Raw genomic sequence first — 19805 nt, forward strand, 5'->3', positions numbered from 1 at the left:
TATTTAAACTTCCGTAATCATGATGTTTGACGTGTTGATTTTTAGTTTATTCCCATGGGTTAATTGTCCTTTGTCCTGGATTATTTAATATGTCCGTCTGGTTTTTGTCCATAACAGTCCATCAGTCATAAATATAAAGTGCGAGTGTCCTCGTCAAATTATCCTTATACCCGAAGTTAAATATTTCAACTAATTGGGGACTTAAACTGTAACAAGATTTTAATACTTTGTTTAATAATTACACCAGGATGTCGACTGAGTGTAACCCAAGGTTTTAATATTTTGTTATCAATTATACCAAGTGTCCTTGTACATAATTTCACCCCTGTTTTAATTATTCTAGTGGCTATTAATCCATTCCCGTGTCCGGTTAAATGAACGATTATTCGTACATATAAATACCCCGCCCATCGTGTCCGATCGAGTGTATATGGTAATTTAAAGGGACGCCCAATTGTAAATCTTTATATTAACATTAACAAACTATCATTTAGTTAAACAAATATAAAGCCCATTAATAGTCCATAGTCTAATTTCCACAAGTATCGTTCCTTTGTCCAAACCCCAATTATGGTACAAAGCCCAATTACCCAATTTTAGTAATTAGCCCAACATCATGATTACTTCGTTTTAAATAAGCATAATAATAACTTAGCTACGAGACATTAAATTAAAAAGGTTGAACATAACTTACAATGATTAAAAATAGCGTAGCGTTACACGGACAGAATTTCGACTTACACCCTTACAATATTCGCTAACATACCCTTATTATTAGGATTATAATTAAAATTAAAATTAAAATATAAATATTTACGTATAGATATAGAGAGGATGGATATATATGTTTTTTTTTTTGCGATCAGAATTCGTTTGCTTTTATAGGGAGTTTCAGAATATGGGGCTCCGCGACTCGCGGCCCTTTTTGCCTTCAAACTCCGCGAGTCGCGGAGTTTGTAAATACAGCTCACTCCATTTTAGCTCTTTGTTTACCGACGGTTTATTATATAAATATAATATATATATAATTTATATAATTAATTATATATTATATTATATTTATATATATAGTTAACTTGTAATTTTTAGTCCGTTGCGTCGAGCGTTGAGAGTTGACTCTGGTCCCGGTTCCGGATTTTCGAATGTCCTTGCGTACAATTTAATATCTTGTACTTTGCATTTTGAATCTTGTACTCTTGTAATTTCGAGACGTTTCTTATTAATAATTGGAACCTCTTTGATTGTCTTTTGTACTTTTGAGCTTTTTGGTCGTTTGCGTCTTCAATTTGTCGAATCTGTCTTTTGTCTTCACCTTTTATTATTTAAACGAATATCACTTGTAAATAGAACAATTGCAACTAAAAGCTTGTCTTTCTTGAGGAATAATGCTATGAAATATATGTTCGTTTTTATCATTATCATGTACTGAAGAGGACAAAGTGAAGTACGCTACGCATACCTTCACAGGTTCTGCATTAACATGGTGGAATACCTATCTAGAGCAAGTGGGACAAGACGATGCTTACGCACTACCGTGGTCAGCATTGAAGCACTTGATGAACGAGAAGTACCGTCCCAGAACCGAGGTCAATAAGCTCAAGACAGAACTTAGAGGGTTACGAACCCAAGGATTTGATATTACCACGTACGAAAGACGATTCACAGAATTGTACATATTGTGTCCGGGAGCATTCGAAGATGAGGAAGAGAAGATCGACGCGTTTGTGAAAGGATTACCGGAAAGAATCCAAGAAGATATAAGTTCACACGAGCCCGCCTCCATACAACAGGCATGTAGAATGGCTCACAAACTAGTGAACCAGATTGAAGAAAGAATTAAAGAACAGACTGCTGAAGAGGCCAATGTGAAGCAAGTCAAAAGAAAGTGGGAGGAAAACGGTGATAAGAATCACCAATACAACAACAACAGCAATTACAATAATAATCGCAACAATTATCCCAACAATCGCAACATCAATCGCAACTACAACAAATGGCCCAACAACAACAACAACAACAACAAAAACAACAACAACAACAACAACAACAACAACAGCAACTACCACAATCATCCCAACAACAATAATAACCGCAACAACAACAACAATCAGAAGCAGCTATGCCAAAGGTGTGAAAAGTATCACTCGGGGTTCTGCACCAAATTTTACAACAAGTGTAAAAGAAATGGTCATAGCGCGGCGAAGTTTGAGGTCTACGGACCAGGGGTTAATAGAACAAAAGGAATAAATGGTGTCGGAACGAGTAATGGCGGAGCAAGTAGTGTCGGAGCAAGTTATGTCAATGTAGTTTGTTATAAATGTGGAAAACCGGGCCACATTATTAGAAATTGCCCGAACCAGGAGAACACGAATGGACAAGGCCGCGGAAGAGTTTTCAATATTAATGCGGCAGAGGCACAGGAAGACCCGGAGCTTGTTACGGGTACGTTTCTTATTGACAATAAATCTGCTTACGTTTTATTTGATTCGGGTGCGGATAGAAGCTATATGAGTAGAGATTTTTGTGCTAAATTAAGTTGTCCATTGACGCCTTTGGATAGTAAAGTTTTACTCGAATTAGCAAATGGTAAATTAATTTCAGCAGATAATATATGTCAGAATCGAGAAATTAAACTGGTTAGCAAAATATTTAAGATTGATTTGATACCAGTAGAGTTAGGGAGTTTTGATGTGATAATCGGTATGGACTGGTTAAAAGAAGTGAAAGCAGAGATCGTTTGTTACAAAAATGCAATTCGCATTATACAAGAAAAAGGAAAACCCTTAATGGTGTACGGAGAAAAGGGTAACACGAAGCTACATCTTATTAGTGATTTGAAGGCACAAAACTAATAAGAAAAGGTTGCTATGCTGTTCTAGCACACGTCGAGAAAGTACAAACTGAAGAAAAGAGCATCAATGATGTTCCCATTGCAAAAGAATTTTCCGATGTATTTTCGAAAGAATTACCGGGATTACCCCCACATCGATCCGTTGAATTTCAAATAGATCTTGTACCAGGAGCTGCACCAATAGCTCGTGCTCCTTACAGACTCGCACCCAGCGAGATGAAAGAACTGCAAAGCCAATTACAAGAACTTTTAGAGCGTGGTTTCATTCGACCAAGCACATCACCGTGGGGAGCTCCTGTTTTGTTTGTCAAGAAGAAAGATGGTACATTCAGGTTGTGTATCGACTACCGAGAGTTGAACAAACTTACCATCAAGAACCGCTACCCACTACCGAGAATCGACAACTTATTTGATCAACTACAAGGCTCGTCTGTTTATTCAAAGATTGACTTACGTTCCGGGTATCATCAAATGCGGGTGAAAGAAGATGATATTCCAAAGACTGCTTTCAGAACACGTTACGGTCATTACGAGTTTATGGTCATGCCGTTTGGTTTAACTAATGCACCAGTTGTGTTCATGGACCTTATGAACCGAGTGTGTGGACCATACCTTGACAAGTTTGTCATTGTTTTCATTGATGACATACTTATTTACTCAAAGAATGACCAAGAACACGGTGAACATTTGAGAAAGGTGTTAGAAGTATTGAGGAAAGAAAAACTGTACGCTAAGTTTTCAAAGTGTGCATTTTGGTTGGAAGAAGTTCAATTCCTCGGTCACATAGTGAACAAACAAGGTATCCAGGTGGACCCGGTAAAGATCGAAACCGTCGAAAAGTGGGAAACCCCAAAAACTCCGAAGCATATACGATAATTTTTAGGATTGGCTGGTTACTACAAAAGATTCATCCAAGACTTTTCCAGAATAGCAAAACCCTTGACTGCATTAATGCATAAAGGGAAGAAATTTGAATGGAATGATGAACAAGAGAAATCGTTTCAGTTATTGAAGAAAAAGCTAACTACGGCACCTATATTGTCATTGCCTGAAGGGAATGATGATTTTGTGATTTATTGTGACGCATCAAAGCAAGATCTCGGTTGTGTATTAATGCAACGAACGAAGGTGATTTCTTATGCGTCTAGACAATTGAAGATTCACGAACAAAATTATACGACGCATGATTTGGAATTAGGCGCGGTTGTTTTTGCATTAAAGACTTGGCGACACTACTTATATGGGGTCAAAAGTATTATATATGCCGACCACAAAAGTCTTCAACACATATTTAATCAGAAACAACTGAATATGAGGCAGCGTAGGTGGATTGAATTGTTGAATGATTACGACTTTGAGATTCGTTACCACCCGGGGAAGGCAAATGTGGTAGCCGATGCCTTGAGCAGGAAGGACAGAGAACCCATTCGAGTAAAATCTATGAATATAATGATTCATAATAACCTTACTACTCAAATAAAGGAGGCGCAACAAGGAGTTTTAAAAGAGGGAAATTTAAAGGATGAAATACCCAAAGGATCGGAGAAGCATCTTAATATTCGGGAAGACGGAACCCGGTATAGGGCTGAAAGGATTTGGGTACCAAAATTTGGAGATATGAGAGAAATGGTACTTAGAGAAGCTCATAAAACCAGATAATCAATACATCCTGGAACGGGGAAGATGTACAAGGATCTCAAGAAACATTTTTGGTGGCCGGGTATGAAAGCCGATGTTGCTAAATACGTAGGAGAATGTTTGACGTGTTCTAAGGTCAAAGCTGAGCATCAGAAACCATCAGGTCTACTTCAACAACCCGAAATCCCGGAATGGAAATGGGAAAACATTACCATGGATTTCATCACTAAATTGCCAAGGACTGCAAGTGGTTATGATACTATTTGGGTAATAGTTGATCGTCTCACCAAATCAGCACACTTCCTGCCAATAAGAGGAGATGACAAGATGGATAAGTTAGCACGACTGTATTTGAAGGAAGTCGTCTCCAGACATGGAATACCAATCTCTATTATCTCTGATAGGGATGGCAGATTTATTTCAAGATTCTGGCAGACATTACAGCAAGCATTAGGAACTCGTCTAAACATGAGTACTGCCTATCATCCACAAACTGATGGGCATAGCGAAAGGACGATACAAACGCTTGAAGACATGCTACGAGCATGTGTTATTGATTTCGGAAACAGTTGGGATCGACACCTACCGTTAGCAGAATTTTCCTACAACAACAGTTATCATTCTAGTATTGAGATGGCGCCGTTTGAGGCACTTTATGGTAGAAAGTGCAGGTCTCCGATTTTTTGGAATGAAGTGGGGGATAGACAGATTACGGGTCCGGAGATAATACAAGAAACTACCGAGAAAATCATCCAAATTCAACAACGGTTGAAAACCGCCCAAAGTCGACAAAAGAGCTACGCTGACATTAAAAGAAAAGATATAGAATTTGAAATTGGAGAGATGATCATGCTTAAAGTTGCACCTTGGAAAGGCATTGTTCGATTTGGTAAACGAGGGAAATTAAATCCAAGGTATATTGGACCATTCAAGATTATTGATCGTGTCGGACCAGTAGCTTACCGACTTGAGTTACCTCAACAACTTGCGGCTGTACATAACACTTTCCACGTCTCGAATTTGAAGAAATGTTTTGCTAAAGAAGATCTCACTATTCCATTAGATGAAATCCAAATCAACGAAAAACTTCAATTCATCGAAGAACCCGTCGAAATAATGGATCGTGAGGTTAAAAGACTTAAGCAAAACAAGATTCCAATTGTTAAGGTTCGATGGAATGCTCGTAGAGGACCCGAGTTCACCTGGGAGCGTGAAGATCAGATGAAGAAGAAATACCCGCATCTATTTCCAGAAGATTCGTCAACACCCTCAACAGCTTAAAATTTCGGGACGAAATTTATTTAACGGGTAGGTACTGTAGTGACCCGAACTTTTCCATGTTTATATATATTAATTGAGATTGATATTTACATGATTAAATGTTTCTAACATGTTAAGCAATCAAACTTGTTAAGACTTGATTAATTGAAATATGTTTCATATAGACAATTGACCACCCAAGTTGACCGGTGATTCACGAACGTTAAAACTTGTAAAAACTATATGATGACATATATATGGATATATATATATATATAGTTAACATGATACTATGATAAGTAAACATATCATTAAGTATATTAACAATGAACTACATATGTAAAAACAAGACTACTAACTTAATGATTTTTAAACGAGACATATATGTAACGATTATCGTTGTAAAGACATTTAATGTATATATATATCATATTAAGAGATATTCATACATGATAATATCATGATAATATAATAATTTAAAATCTCATTTGATATTATAAACATTGAGTTAACAACATTTAACAAGATCGTTAACCTAAAGGTTTCAAAACAACACTTACATGTAACGACTAACGATGACTTAACGACTCAGTTAAAATGTATATACATGTAGTGTTTTAATATGTATTTATACACTTTTGAAAGACTTCAATACACTTATCAAAATACTTCTACTTAACAAAAATGCTTACAATTACATCCTCGTTCAGTTTCATCAACAATTCTACTCGTATGCACCCGTATTCGTACTCGTACAATACACAGCTTTTAGATGTATGTACTATTGGTATATACACTCCAATGATCAGCTCTTAGAAGCCCATGTGAGTCACCTAACATATGTGGGAACCATCATTTGGCAACTAGCATGAAATATCTCATAAAATTACAAAAATATGAGTAATCATTCATGACTTATTTACATGAAAACAAAATTTCATATCCTTTATATCTAATCCATACACCAACGACCAAAAACACCTAAAACACTTTCATTCTTCAATTTTATTCATCTAATTGATCTCTCTCAAGTTCTATATTCAAGTTCTAAGTGTTCTTCATAAATTCTACAAGTTCTAGTTACATAAAATCAAGAATACTTTCAAGTTTGCTAGCTCACTTCCAATCTTGTAAGGTGATCATCCAACCTCAAGAAATCTTTGTTTCTTACAGTAAGTTATCATTCTAATACAAGGTAATAATCATATTCAAACTTTGGTTCAATTTCTATAACTATAACAATCTTATTTCGAGTGATGATCTTACTTGAATTTGTTTTCGTGTCATGATTCTGCTTCAAGAACTTTCAAGCCATCCAAGGATCCTTCGAAGCTAGATCCATTTGTATCTTTTCCAGTAGGTTTATCCACAAAACTTGAGGTAGTAATGATGTTCATAACATCATTCGATTCATACATATAAAGCTATCTTATTCGAAGGTTTAAACTTGAAATCACTAGAACATAGTTTAGTTAATTCTAAACTTGTTCGCAAACAAAAGTTAATCCTTCTAACTTGACTTTTAAAATCAACTAAACACATGTTCTATATCTATATGATATGCTAACTTAATGATTAAAAATCGGAAAACACGAAAAACACCGTAAAACCGGATATACGCTGTTGTAGTAACACCGCGGGCTGTTTTGGGTTAGTTAATTAAAAACTATGATAAACTTTGATTTAAAAGTTTTTCTTCTGGGAAAATGATTTCTCTTATGAACATGAAACTATATCCAAAAATCATGTTTAAACTCAAAGTGGAAGTATGTTTTTTCAAAATGCTCATCAAGACGTCGTTCTTTCGACTGAAATGACTACCTCTTACAAAAATGACTTGTAACTTATATTTCCGACTATAAACCTATACTTTTTCTGTTTAGATTCATAAAATAGAGTTCAATATGAAACCATAGCAATTTGATTCACTCAAAACGGATTTAAAATGAAGAAGTTATGGGTAAAACAAAATTGGATATTTTTTGATTTTTGTAGCTACGGGAAATATTAACAATTCTATACAAATCATATCCTAGCTAACTTATATTGTATTATACATGTATTCTAATATATTATGTAATCTTGGGATACCATAGACATGTATGCAAATGTTTTGACATATCATATCTGAAATGTCCCGTTCTTATTGATTAAAAACGTTCCATATTAATTGATTTCGTTGCGAGGTTTTGACCTCTATATGAGACGTTTTTCAAAGACTGCATTCATTTTAAAACAAACCATAACCTTTATTTCAACAATAAAGGTTTAAAAAGCTTTACGTAGATTATCAAATAATGATAATCTAAAATATCCTGTTTACACACGACTATTACATAATGGTTTACAATACAAATATGTTACAACGAAATAAGTTTCTTGAATGCAGTTTTTACACAATATCATACAAGCATGGACTCCAAATCTTGTCCTTATTTAAGTATGCGACAGCGGAAGCTCTTAATAATCACCTGAGAATAAACATGCTTAAAACGTCAACAAAAATGTTGGTGAGTTATAGGTTTAACCTATATATATCAAATCGTAACAATAGACCACAAGATTTCATATTTCAATATACATCCCATACATAGAGATAAAAATCATTCATATGGTGAACACCTGGTAACCGACATTAACAAGATTCATATATAAGAATATCCCCATCATTCCGGGACACCCTTCGGATATGATATAAATTTCGAAGTACTAAAGCATCCGGTACTTTGGATGGGGTTTGTTAGGCCCAATAGATCTATCTTTAGGATTCACGTCAATTAGGGTGTCTGTTCCCTAATTCTTAGATTACCAGACTTAATAAAAAGGGGCATATTCGATTTCGATAATTCAACCATAGAATGTAGTTTCACGTACTTGTGTCTATTTTGTAAATCATTTATAAAACCTGCATGTATTCTCATCCTAAAAATATTAGATTTTAAAAGTGGGACTATAACTCACTTTCACAGATTTTTACTTCGTCAGGAAGTAAGACTTGGCCACTGGTCGATTCACGAACCTATAACAAATATGTACATATATATCAAAGTATGTTCAAAATATATTTACAACACTTTTAATACATTTTGATGTTTTAAGTTTATTAAGTCAGCTGTCCTCGTTAGTAACTTACAACTAGTTGTCCACAGTTAGATGTACAGAAAAAAATCGATATATATTATCTTGAATCAATCCACGACCCAGTGTATACACGTCTCAGGCTAGATCACAACTCAAAGTATATATATTTTTGGAATCAACCTCAACCCTGTATAGCTAACTCCAACATTACTGCATATAGAGTGTTTATGGTTGTTCCAAATAATATATATACATGGGTCGATATGATATGTCAAAACATTTGCATACGTGTCTATGGTATCCCAAGATTACATAATATATTAGAATACATGTATAATACAATATAAGTTAGCTAGGATATGATTTGTATAGAATTGTTAATATTTCCCGTAGCTACAAAAATAAAAAATTTCCAATCTTGTTTTACCCATAACTTCTTCATTTTAAATCCGTTTTGAGTGAATCAAATTGCTATGGTTTCATATTGAACTCTATTTTATGAATTTAAACAGAAAAAGTATTGGTTTATAGTTGGAAATATAAGTTACAAGTTGTTTTTGTAAGAGGTAGTCATTTCAGTCGAAAGAACGACGTCTTGATGACTATTTTGAAAAACATACTTCCACTTTGAGTTTAACCATGATTTTTGGATATAGTTTCATGTTTATAAGAGAAATCATTTTCCCAGAAGAACAACTTTTAAATCAATGTTTATCATAGTTTTTAATTATCAAACCCAAAACAGCCGGCGGTGTTACTACGACGGCGTATGTCCAGTTTTACGGTATTTTTCGTGTTTCCAGGTTTTAAATCATTAAGTTAGCATATCATATAGATATATAACATGTGTTTAGTTGATTTTAAAAGTCAAGTTAGAAGGATTAACTTTTGTTTGCGAACAAGTTTAGAATTAACTAAACTATGTTCTAGTGATTTCAAGTTTAAACCTTCGAATAAGATAGCTTTATATGTATGAATCGAATGATGTTATGAACATCATTACTACCTCAAGTTTTGTGGATAAACCTACTGGAAAAGAGACAAATGGATCTAGCTTCAAAGGATCTTGGATGGCTTGAAAGTTCTTGAAGTAGAATCATGACACGAAAACAAGTTCAAGTAAGATTTCCACTCGAAATAAGATTGTTATAGTTATAGAAATTGAATCAAAGTTTGAATATGAGTATTACCTTATATTAGAAAGATATCTTAATGTAAATAAAAAAGATTTCTTGAGGTTGGATGATCACTCTACAAGATTGGAAGTAAGCTAGCAAACTTGGAAGTATTCTTGATTTTATGAAACTAGAACTTGTAGAATTTATGAAGAACACTTAGAACTTGAAGATAGAACTTGAGAGAGATCAATTAGATGAATAAAATTGAAGAATGAAAGTGTTTGTAGGTGTTTTTGGTCGTTGGTGTATGGATTAGATATAAAGGATATGTAATTTTGTTTTCATGTAAATAAGTCATGAATGATTACTCATATTTTTGTAATTTTATGAGATATTTCATGCTAGTTGACAAATGATGGTTCACACATGTGTTAGGTGACTCACATGGGCTGCTAAGAGCTGATCATTGGAGTGTATATACCAATAGTACATACATCTAAAAGATGTGTATTGTACGAGTACGAATATGGGTGCATACGAGTAGAATTGTTGATGAAACTGAACGAGGATGTAATTGTAAGCATTTTTGTTAAGTAGAAGTATTTTGATAAGTGTCTTGAAGTCTTTCAAAATTTTATGAATACATATTAAAACACTACATGTATATACATTTTAACTGAGTCGTTAAGTCATCGTTAGTCGTTACATGTAAGTGTTGTTTTGAAACCTTTAGGTTAACGATCTTGTTAAATGTTGTTAACCCAATGTTTATAATATCAAATGAGATTTTAAATTATTATATTATCATGATATTATGATGTACGAATATCTCTTAATATGATATATATACATTAAATGTCGTTACAACGATAATCGTTACATATATGTCTCTTTTCAAAATCATTAAGTTAGTAGTCTTGTTTATACAAATGAAGTTCATTGTTAATATACTTAATGATATGTTTACTTATCATAATATCATGTTAACTATATATATAACCATATATATGTCATCATATAGTTTTTACAAGTTTTAACATTCGTGAATCACCGGTCAACTTGGGTGGTCAATTGTCTATATGAAACCTATTTCAATTAATCAAGTCTTAACAAGTTTGATTGCTTAACATGTTGGAAACACTTAATCATGTAAATAATAATTTCATTTAATATATATATAAACATGGAAAATTTCGGGTCACTACAGTACCTACCCGTTAAATAAATTTCGTCCCGAAATTTTAAGCAGTTGGAGGTGTTGACGTATCTTCTGGAAATAAATGCGGGTATTTCTTCTTCATCTGATCTTCTCGTTCCCAGGTGAACTCGGATCCTCTACGAGCATTTCATCGAACCTTAACAATTGGTATCTTGTTTTGCTTAAGTCATTTAACCTCACGATCCATTATTTCGACGGGTTCTTCGATGAATTGAAGTTTTTCGTTGATTTGGATTTCATCTAACGGAATAGTGAGATCTTATTTAGCAAAAAATTTCTTCAAATTCGAGATGTGGAAAGTGTTATGTACAGCCACGAGTTGTTGAGGTAACTCAAGTCGGTAAGCTACTGGTCCGACACGATCAATAATCTTGAATGGTCCGATATACCTTGGATTTAAGTTCCCTCGTTTACCAAATCGAACAACGCCTTTCCAAGGTGCAACTTTAAGCATGACCATCTCTCCAATTTCAAATTCTATATCTTTTCTTTTAATGTCAGCGTAGCTCTTTTGTCGACTTTGGGCGGTTTTCAACCGTTGTTGAATTTGGATGATCTTCTCGGTAGTTTCTTGTATTATCTCCGGACCCGTAATCTGTCTATCCCCCACTTCACTCCAACAAATCAGAGACCTGCACTTTCTACCATAAAGTGCTTCAAACGGCGTCATCTCAATGCTTGAATGGTAACTGTTGTTGTAGAAAAATTCTGCTAACGGTAGATGTCGATCCCAACTGTTTCCGAAATCAATAACACATGCTCGTAGCATGTCTTCAAGCATTTGTATCGTCCTTTCGCTCTGCCCATCAGTTTGTGGATGATAGGCAGTACTCATGTCTAGACGAGTTCCTAATGCTTGCTGTAATGTCTGCCAGAATCTTGAAATAAATCTGCCATCCCTATCAGAGATAATAGAGATTGGTATTCCATGTCTGGAGACGACTTCCTTCAAATACAGTCGTGCTAACTTCTCCATCTTGTCATCTTCTCTTATTGGCAGGAAGTGTGCTGATTTGGTGAGACGATCAACTATTACCCAAATAGTATCAAAACCACTTGCAGTCCTTGGTAATTTAGTGGTGAAATCCATGGTAATGTTTTCCCATTTCCATTCCGGGATTTCGGGTTGTTGAAGTAGACCTGATGGTTTCTGATGCTTAGCTTTGACCTTAGAACACGTCAAACATTCTCCTACGTATTTAGCAACATCGGCTTTCATACCCGGCCACCAAAAATATTTCTTGAGATCCTTGTACATCTTCCCCGTTCCAGGATGTATTGAGTATCTGGTTTTATGAGCTTCTCTAAGTACCATTTCTCTCATATCTCCAAATTTTGGTACCCAAATCCTTTCAGCCCTATAATCGTTACATATATGTCTCGTTTCAAAATCATTAAGTTAGTAGTCTTGTTTTTACATATGTAGTTCATTATTAATATACTTAATGATATGTTTACTTATCATAATATCATGTTAACTATATATATAACCATATATATGTCATCATATAGTCTTTACAAGTTTTAACGTTCGTGAATCATCGGTCAACTTGGGTGGTCAATTGTCTATATGAAACCTATTTCAATTAATCAAGTCTTAACAAGTTTGATTGCTTAACATGTTGGAAACACTTAATCATGTAAATAACAATCTCATTTAATATATATATAAACATGGAAAAGTTCGGGTCACTACATTTTCATTGTGCGCCAAATGAAGATATCAACTTCCTTTGGAATAAGGTTGTTTCGAAAAGTCTCGGGTTGTACCCTTCCGTCAATTAACATCTATTCCTCCAACAATTGAGTCAGCTTTTTAGTTGTGAACTTCCCATTTGTTGCTAGACCCCACCGCCATGAATCTTCCCCACTAGAGTTTCTGTTATAAGCATGTAACATGTTAGTAAATAAGGTTAATTCATTTAGGGCTTGCCCAAGGGGCTCTCTGTTCCATTGACCTTTAAACCTGCATCCATTTTCAGACCAGTCTACACGATCTGCGACCAAAGCGTTACCATCCGAATCAAGACGAAACAGTCTCTTAAATTTGTCTTCAAGTCTTTCGCTGCACAACCATGCATCCTTCCAGAATCCGGTACCTAGATCGTTAGCCACTGACCTTGTGAAAGACGATCTGAAGTCGATACCCAGCTCCGAAAAAGAGGTACCTGCATTGATAATTACGGGCCAAATACTCACTGATGTAGCATATGATCTAGGTGGAGTTGATGAAAAACCACCACCGGGATCGTAGATACTTTTAATAACGTTTACCCATAGTGATTCGGGTTCATTGTAAAACCTCTACCACCATTTCCCGAGTAATGCCAAGTTTTTGCATTTAAGGGGACCGATGTTTAGCCTACCATCCAAAAATGGTAAGATAACATGATTCCATTTGATCCGAGAAATTTTGTTTCCCGACCCCGAACCCCCCCCCCCCCCCCCCCCCAAAAAAAATTTCTCCTCACACGCTCTAACTCTTTTAGGACACATGACGGGGTACAAAAGATCGAAAAGTAGTATAACGGGAGACTTGAGAGAACCGATTTGACAAGTGTTAAACGTCCACCGAAAGTCTACTTTTGAATTTGTCTAAAACCCCATTCCAATCACCGAGTTTCTTCATTTTAGAGCCAATAGGTAGCCCGAAGTATTTAAAAGGAAATGAACCCATGTCACACCCGATGTAATTTGCTAAGGCTACTATCTCATCGTTTGTAGCCCCAACACCCAAACGGTTACTCTTACGCATATTAATCTTCAACCCAGAGGCAAGCTCAAAACATTTAAGTAGGTTCAACAGACTTCTCATGTTTTCGTTGCCCAATTCACCGAAAAAGATCGTATCGTCCCCGTACTGGGGGTGCGAAAAAACAAAATTATCGTTGCCCACATTTACTCCCCTATAGAGTCCTTTTTCTACCGCTGCTTTTCGTGAGAACATTCATGCCTTCAGCTGCCAAGATGAAGAGAAAGGGGGATAGAGGGTCTCCCTGTCTAACACCTCGACCCATCTTAAATTCGTTTGTCGGTGATCCATTTACCAAGATGGAGATAGATAACGACTTTAGACAAGACATGATCCATTTACACCATTTACCCCCGAACCCCGTACAAGTCCCTCCCTTAGGAATTCCCATTTGAGGCAATCAAAGGCTTTCTCAAAATCAACTTTAAAGATAATCCCCTTTTTGTGTTTACGCTTTAAGAAATCAATTGTTTCGTTTGCAATCAATACACCATCTAGAATATACCGTCCTTTTAGGAATGCGCTTTGTTCAACACCCACGACACCAGGGACCACTCTCCTTAATCGGTTAGCAAGGGTTTTTGCAACTATTTTATAATAACTACAATTAAACTAATTGGTCGAAAGTCGTTTAAGCCAAGAGGGTCCTTTATTTTTGGAACTAACGTCACGAAGGAAGCATTGCATCCATTTGAAATTTCACCCGTTTCCCAAAACCAATTCACGGCATTCATAAGGTCAACTTTTATAATCGCCCAGAATTTTTTAAAGAAAAGAAAATTGAAACCGTCCGGACTCGGAGCTTTGTCGTTCCCACAGTCTTTTACCGCGTCCAGAATTTTGTTTTCACTGAAGTGGGATTTCAGATATGATCGTTGATCACTTGTGATTTTCGGATAAGTGAAGTTCTCGGATCAAGTGATGGCCGATCCACTGAAGAAGCGTTGAAAACACGTGAATAGTGATTAAACAATGCATCTTTAATTGCAAGGGGATTTTCATTCCATTCACCATTAATTGTCAAACCTCGAATGTTACTCTTATTGAGCCGTCTTCAAATACTTGCATGAAAGAAGCGCGAATTCTCTTCACCATTTGTTATCCATTTAAATCTTCGAATAGATAAAAAACTTATTTTGATCAATTACATATATTAAAGGGCAAATAGTTAAAAAGTAAAATAAAAGTCAAAACTACTAAAAAAGAGAATATCATTTCTTTTAATTGCCAAAAAGGATTCTGCTTTTGATTTGTTTCATTTTCGGCCAATGAGAAAATCGACGTTCTATTTATTGAGAAATTTTGATTTTAGAGTTACTTTTTCGGGCTATTTGTCCTATATTAAATTTTTTATTTAGACGTATTGTATGTATCTTTTCCGTTGTTACCTGTAAGTTTGTAACCACCGACAAAACACTTGTTAATGATAATGTGTGAACGTTGCGTTAAAAGATGATCTTACATATTAATTAAAATTTCTTTGAGTGTGAACGTTGCGTTAAAAATGACCGTGTTCTGTGGTTTAGCTCTTGTTTGCTTGTGCATTAGTCGGGTTTGTTCCTACTTTACTTTCACGTACGTAGTAGTTTGCTTGGTAAATTGCTTCTCTATTTAGGCTTGTGGACTTGTTTTAGATGTTGTGGCTTGTTAGTTATGGTGTTTGGTTTGTCATTGTATATGTTTACATTTTCGACTCTTTCATTTAATTACGAAAAAGTTCATTTATTTAAAATTATTTAACGACAACTTTTAAAGTACTCGTTAAGGTACTATAAAATCTTCTTGTTGATTTTTAAATGACGATTATTAAACATACATAAATTTATTAAGCATCATAATTAATAACAACCTTAGAGGCAACTAATTTTAAATTACTTTTAAAATTAAGAAGAAAAAAACATTATTTTGATTAGGCCTTGTTTGGTATCTTTTAAATGACATTTAAAATTAGTTTATATTTTTAAATGACTTTTATTGATAAATGCAATAAAACGTACCGGTTTGTTGACATTTAAATGATCTTAATTTTGTTTATAAAACCGGTACGTAATGTGCATATTAACTCCAATGAGAGAGAGGTATTTCGAACTTTGTTGCGGTCGAGAGATATGCAACAATATAATCTTTAGTTTCAACATATCTTTAAACTAAATAATATTAGTATCTAACATTAGTAGGCGCAATTCACACATCGATCTTTTTAAACGTAATAATGCTTCTTTACGTGACATTTTTTAACAATTGATTAAACAATGAAAGCTCAATCGACATACGTCCAACAAATGTTTCTTTTCCTGATCTCAAACCATTACTCTTGCTCCTCAAGATTTCTAACTCCTTAATCCTCCAAAATCAGTTTATTCATGTCAACTCAAACTAAAGTTACTTAAATACATACGGAGTATTATCAAAATACATAGAACTTGACTAAATATAGATGTTTCTAATGTTTTAACTTGCATTGAAAATATTTTAGCAAGAAAGAACTCAGATTCGCCTGCAAAATTATCGCTCCTCAAAGCATCCACAACATGCTCCATTATTTGTTAAATTAGTTGTTATTATAAACGCATAAAGGCAAATTAGTTGTTAAATCGAAAAAACATATGACATCTTATATATATTCTACAAACTACAAAGAGCACAAACACTTTGAGCACATGCTTGTTAGTAGCCACACCCAACAATCGAACACATAATGCTACAGAAACATAACACACAAATGCGGCAGGTGCACAAAACAAAATATTTGGTCACAAAAGGTAATTTTATGCAACTAGGATATGCACACGCTGAAGTTGTGATGTGGTCCAGCGGTTGGTGGGCTGCCTCTTTTAGGGAGGTCTATGGCACCTTTCCCACATTGCGTTGGGGGGTTAAGGGGAGGGGGGTTTTACCGTCCATGACCCATATGAGATTGGTGCCGGTTTCCTCCTGGGCACGCAGTTAGAGGCGGGTATAACTCTGTAAAAGATGATTGCTTGGGTGGTTAAGTCCCCCTGTGTGATCCTCAAAAAAAAAAAAAAATAATAAAAAAAAAAAAAAAAAAAAAATGCACACGCTTAAAGAACCACAATGATGATGCAGATATTCTTTAAAATATATAAATCATAAATGAGATAGTTAGCATATTATAACAATTTTAAATAAGTCTATTTATGGGATACTTACCATTGTTACTTTAACCCAGCATGAAGTTGCGTCCATGATTACTCGTTTATCCAGCTATTCGTATATGTAAAACCAAAACGTTATAAAGTCACATATATTAAAATAACGCCACCAACGCTATGAAACCACAGTCAACAAAGCTTAAAACGGCCAACCGGCCTTTCACAGTTCATTAGTAATGAAATAATGTTCACCCGGTTACTATCGTTTAGGCCTTTATGATTTGAGCATCATATAACCAAAATAAATACGAGTAAATAAACTCCATGATTGAAAAAAATATTGTCGTTAAAATCCATCGTATCTAAACTTAATCTCTTTTATATATAATAACAAAAGTTAAAATAGGTCATTTTAGGGAGTCAAAGTTAATCTTAGCCATCTATTAAGTTAACCATCACTAATTTAGACCCTTAATTTTTTTCCTAATCTTACTTATGGCCTCGTAATCCTAAGCTTGAATTGTTTGATTACACAATTACCCTTAAACTAGCAAAAAGTAACGGCCTTTTTAAAAAAAATAGGGGTTCAATTGATTTCTTATTTGTCCGTCCTTTCACACAACTAGAAGAAAAAAAAAACCCTATTTTTCTCTGGAAAAACACATGCACGACGAACTTCAGCCGCAATCTCATTAGCAGAACAAACACAATTTTAGGTCAAACTCTATTCTGAGGATCCTACCTTCCTTCAATTTCATCGTCATCAAACGTGAAACCCAAAATACAGTGATTAAGGAATGTTAGCGGATCGATTTCTCAAATACAGTGATTAAGGAATGATATTGGAGCTATTTCTCCTGATCAATCAATTGCTAAATCATCATATATATTCTCTGAAACAAAGGTTAGTACAATTGTTTATCCATTTTATTCAATCTGCTATTTTCTTATAGTAATTGATTAATAATTCTTGCTATGTTTGAATTTTACTTTCAATCGATTTTATGTATCATTGCAGAAGACTGGTTAGTGTCGTATCGATTCAAATTGTTTCCAGCCCTATTTGTTATCATAAATCGCGTGATTAAATCGACAAATTGTTTGAGCATACATGAACGATTTATCAGCGAAGTGTATTCAATATTTGGTGTCAGATTTCTTGGAATCCATAACTAATGTAAGTTTTATCTTGAATTAAGTTTTTGATGAATAATTTTTGTTGGTTATAATTATGTATGAATTCAGATGACAGTTGTGAAACTTGATAAGGATAAGAAAAGTAATTCTGATCATTCAAAATCCGGCTTCCATTGATTCAGATCATTCATGTGGGTAAGGGTATAAAAGTGATTAAGAATATGTTATAAGCTTATAATTATTTGAAGTATCATTTCCCTTTTTACCTTTTAATTGGTTCAAATTTCATGATTGTCATGGTTCGTTGATCGGTACTAAGGGTGTAGGAGCTGCTCCTGATCGCCCTTCTCACTTGGCCTCAAATCATTCTTCATACCCTCGATACAGATTCAACAATCAATAAACCGATTGAAGAATATTGAATAAAAAGATTCTATCTAGGGTTTTACATTGCACTAATTGTAAGAGTTTTGATTCGGTTTAAAAGGTTAATCACAAATACATCCTCACGGTCGACTAGCCCGCTAACATTAATATCAGTGTTTGAATTTGATTTTATATCAGCAATCTACCAGGTATTCTCACCATTTATCAAATCGATTGATTTACTCTATCCTTTCGATTTTTACGCAATAGCGTCACAGATTTGTTGATTTTTACTTTCGTTACTCATGCTATTTCAGATGAATCGTAATGTTTTTTTATATTTACATTTGGAATTGATTTTATATTTTAGTTAGTGATGAATCATAATGTTTGGTTGATTAAGCTATTTTGCTTTCTTTTCTTTGGGTTGACAGATTGATTATATCATGTTTAGGTTAAAAGAAAGTTCGAAATTCTTGAATGCTCACGAGGTATTTGTTGTAATGCTAATGACAATTACAGTTTCAGGTATCATTTTTCCAACATCAGGTATCATTTTCCAACATCAATGTCGCGATTCATCCTCAATCTCGCGAATTCTTAGAGGGTTGTAATTTATTTACATATTTGAGTTCAATTTAGCAATTTATGTAATCAATAGTAGGTTTTGTTGATAAGTATAGATTATTTAAGGATTTGTTTTGTTATCAGGTTGTACAAATTATCATAAGTGAGCTTAATCACGAGGGGCACTTCTGATATGTAATGGTATGGTTTCATTACTATCACAAGGTTAGTTACTTGTGGATTTATTATAAATTGAAGCTTGGTGTTGGTAACTATCTATTGTAGTTAATAGCTTGCTAAAAGTTGCAATTTGTATAATTTAGTTAAGTAGATTGAAAATGATGATTATAGATATACGAAATGTTGATTGTCAGTGTGTGCAAATGGGGTTTTGATCATTTGCAACTCACAAACTTGACTCAGGTGGTTAGAAGTCACCGTTGTATTCAAACTTAATCATAAACCACATTCCAATCTGTTATTGTTTTCAACAATTCAAAATGTCTACTTAATTAACTATTCAACCCATTGAATATGATAACCAAATCAAAACTTGGCTATAATTTACGTGTCAAGGTGTTAAATGTGTGGATGAAAACTTACAAAAAATAACCCAAATGAAGCATACTAACTGCATAATATAATCTATAATCTATTAATTGATAAATATTAAGTGGTAAATTTATATAGATACTGGCAAAAT

General features: G+C 34.4%; 1 protein-coding gene across 1 annotated transcript; it reads right to left on the minus strand.

Moving 5' to 3' along the window:
• Window positions 1-12955: 12955 nt before the first annotated feature.
• Window positions 12956-14114, minus strand: LOC139888185 (uncharacterized). The gene is made up of 2 exons (XM_071871214.1): window positions 13751-14114; window positions 12956-13335 (listed from the first exon to the last, which is right to left on the minus strand). Exons 1-2 carry the CDS (start codon window positions 14112-14114, stop codon window positions 12956-12958), a joined length of 744 nt encoding a protein of 247 aa, XP_071727315.1.
• Window positions 14115-19805: the final 5691 nt, after the last annotated feature.

Source organism: Rutidosis leptorrhynchoides, chromosome 2 (genome assembly GCF_046630445.1).
Source record: "Rutidosis leptorrhynchoides isolate AG116_Rl617_1_P2 chromosome 2, CSIRO_AGI_Rlap_v1, whole genome shotgun sequence".
Taxonomy (NCBI): Eukaryota; Viridiplantae; Streptophyta; class Magnoliopsida; order Asterales; family Asteraceae; genus Rutidosis; species Rutidosis leptorrhynchoides.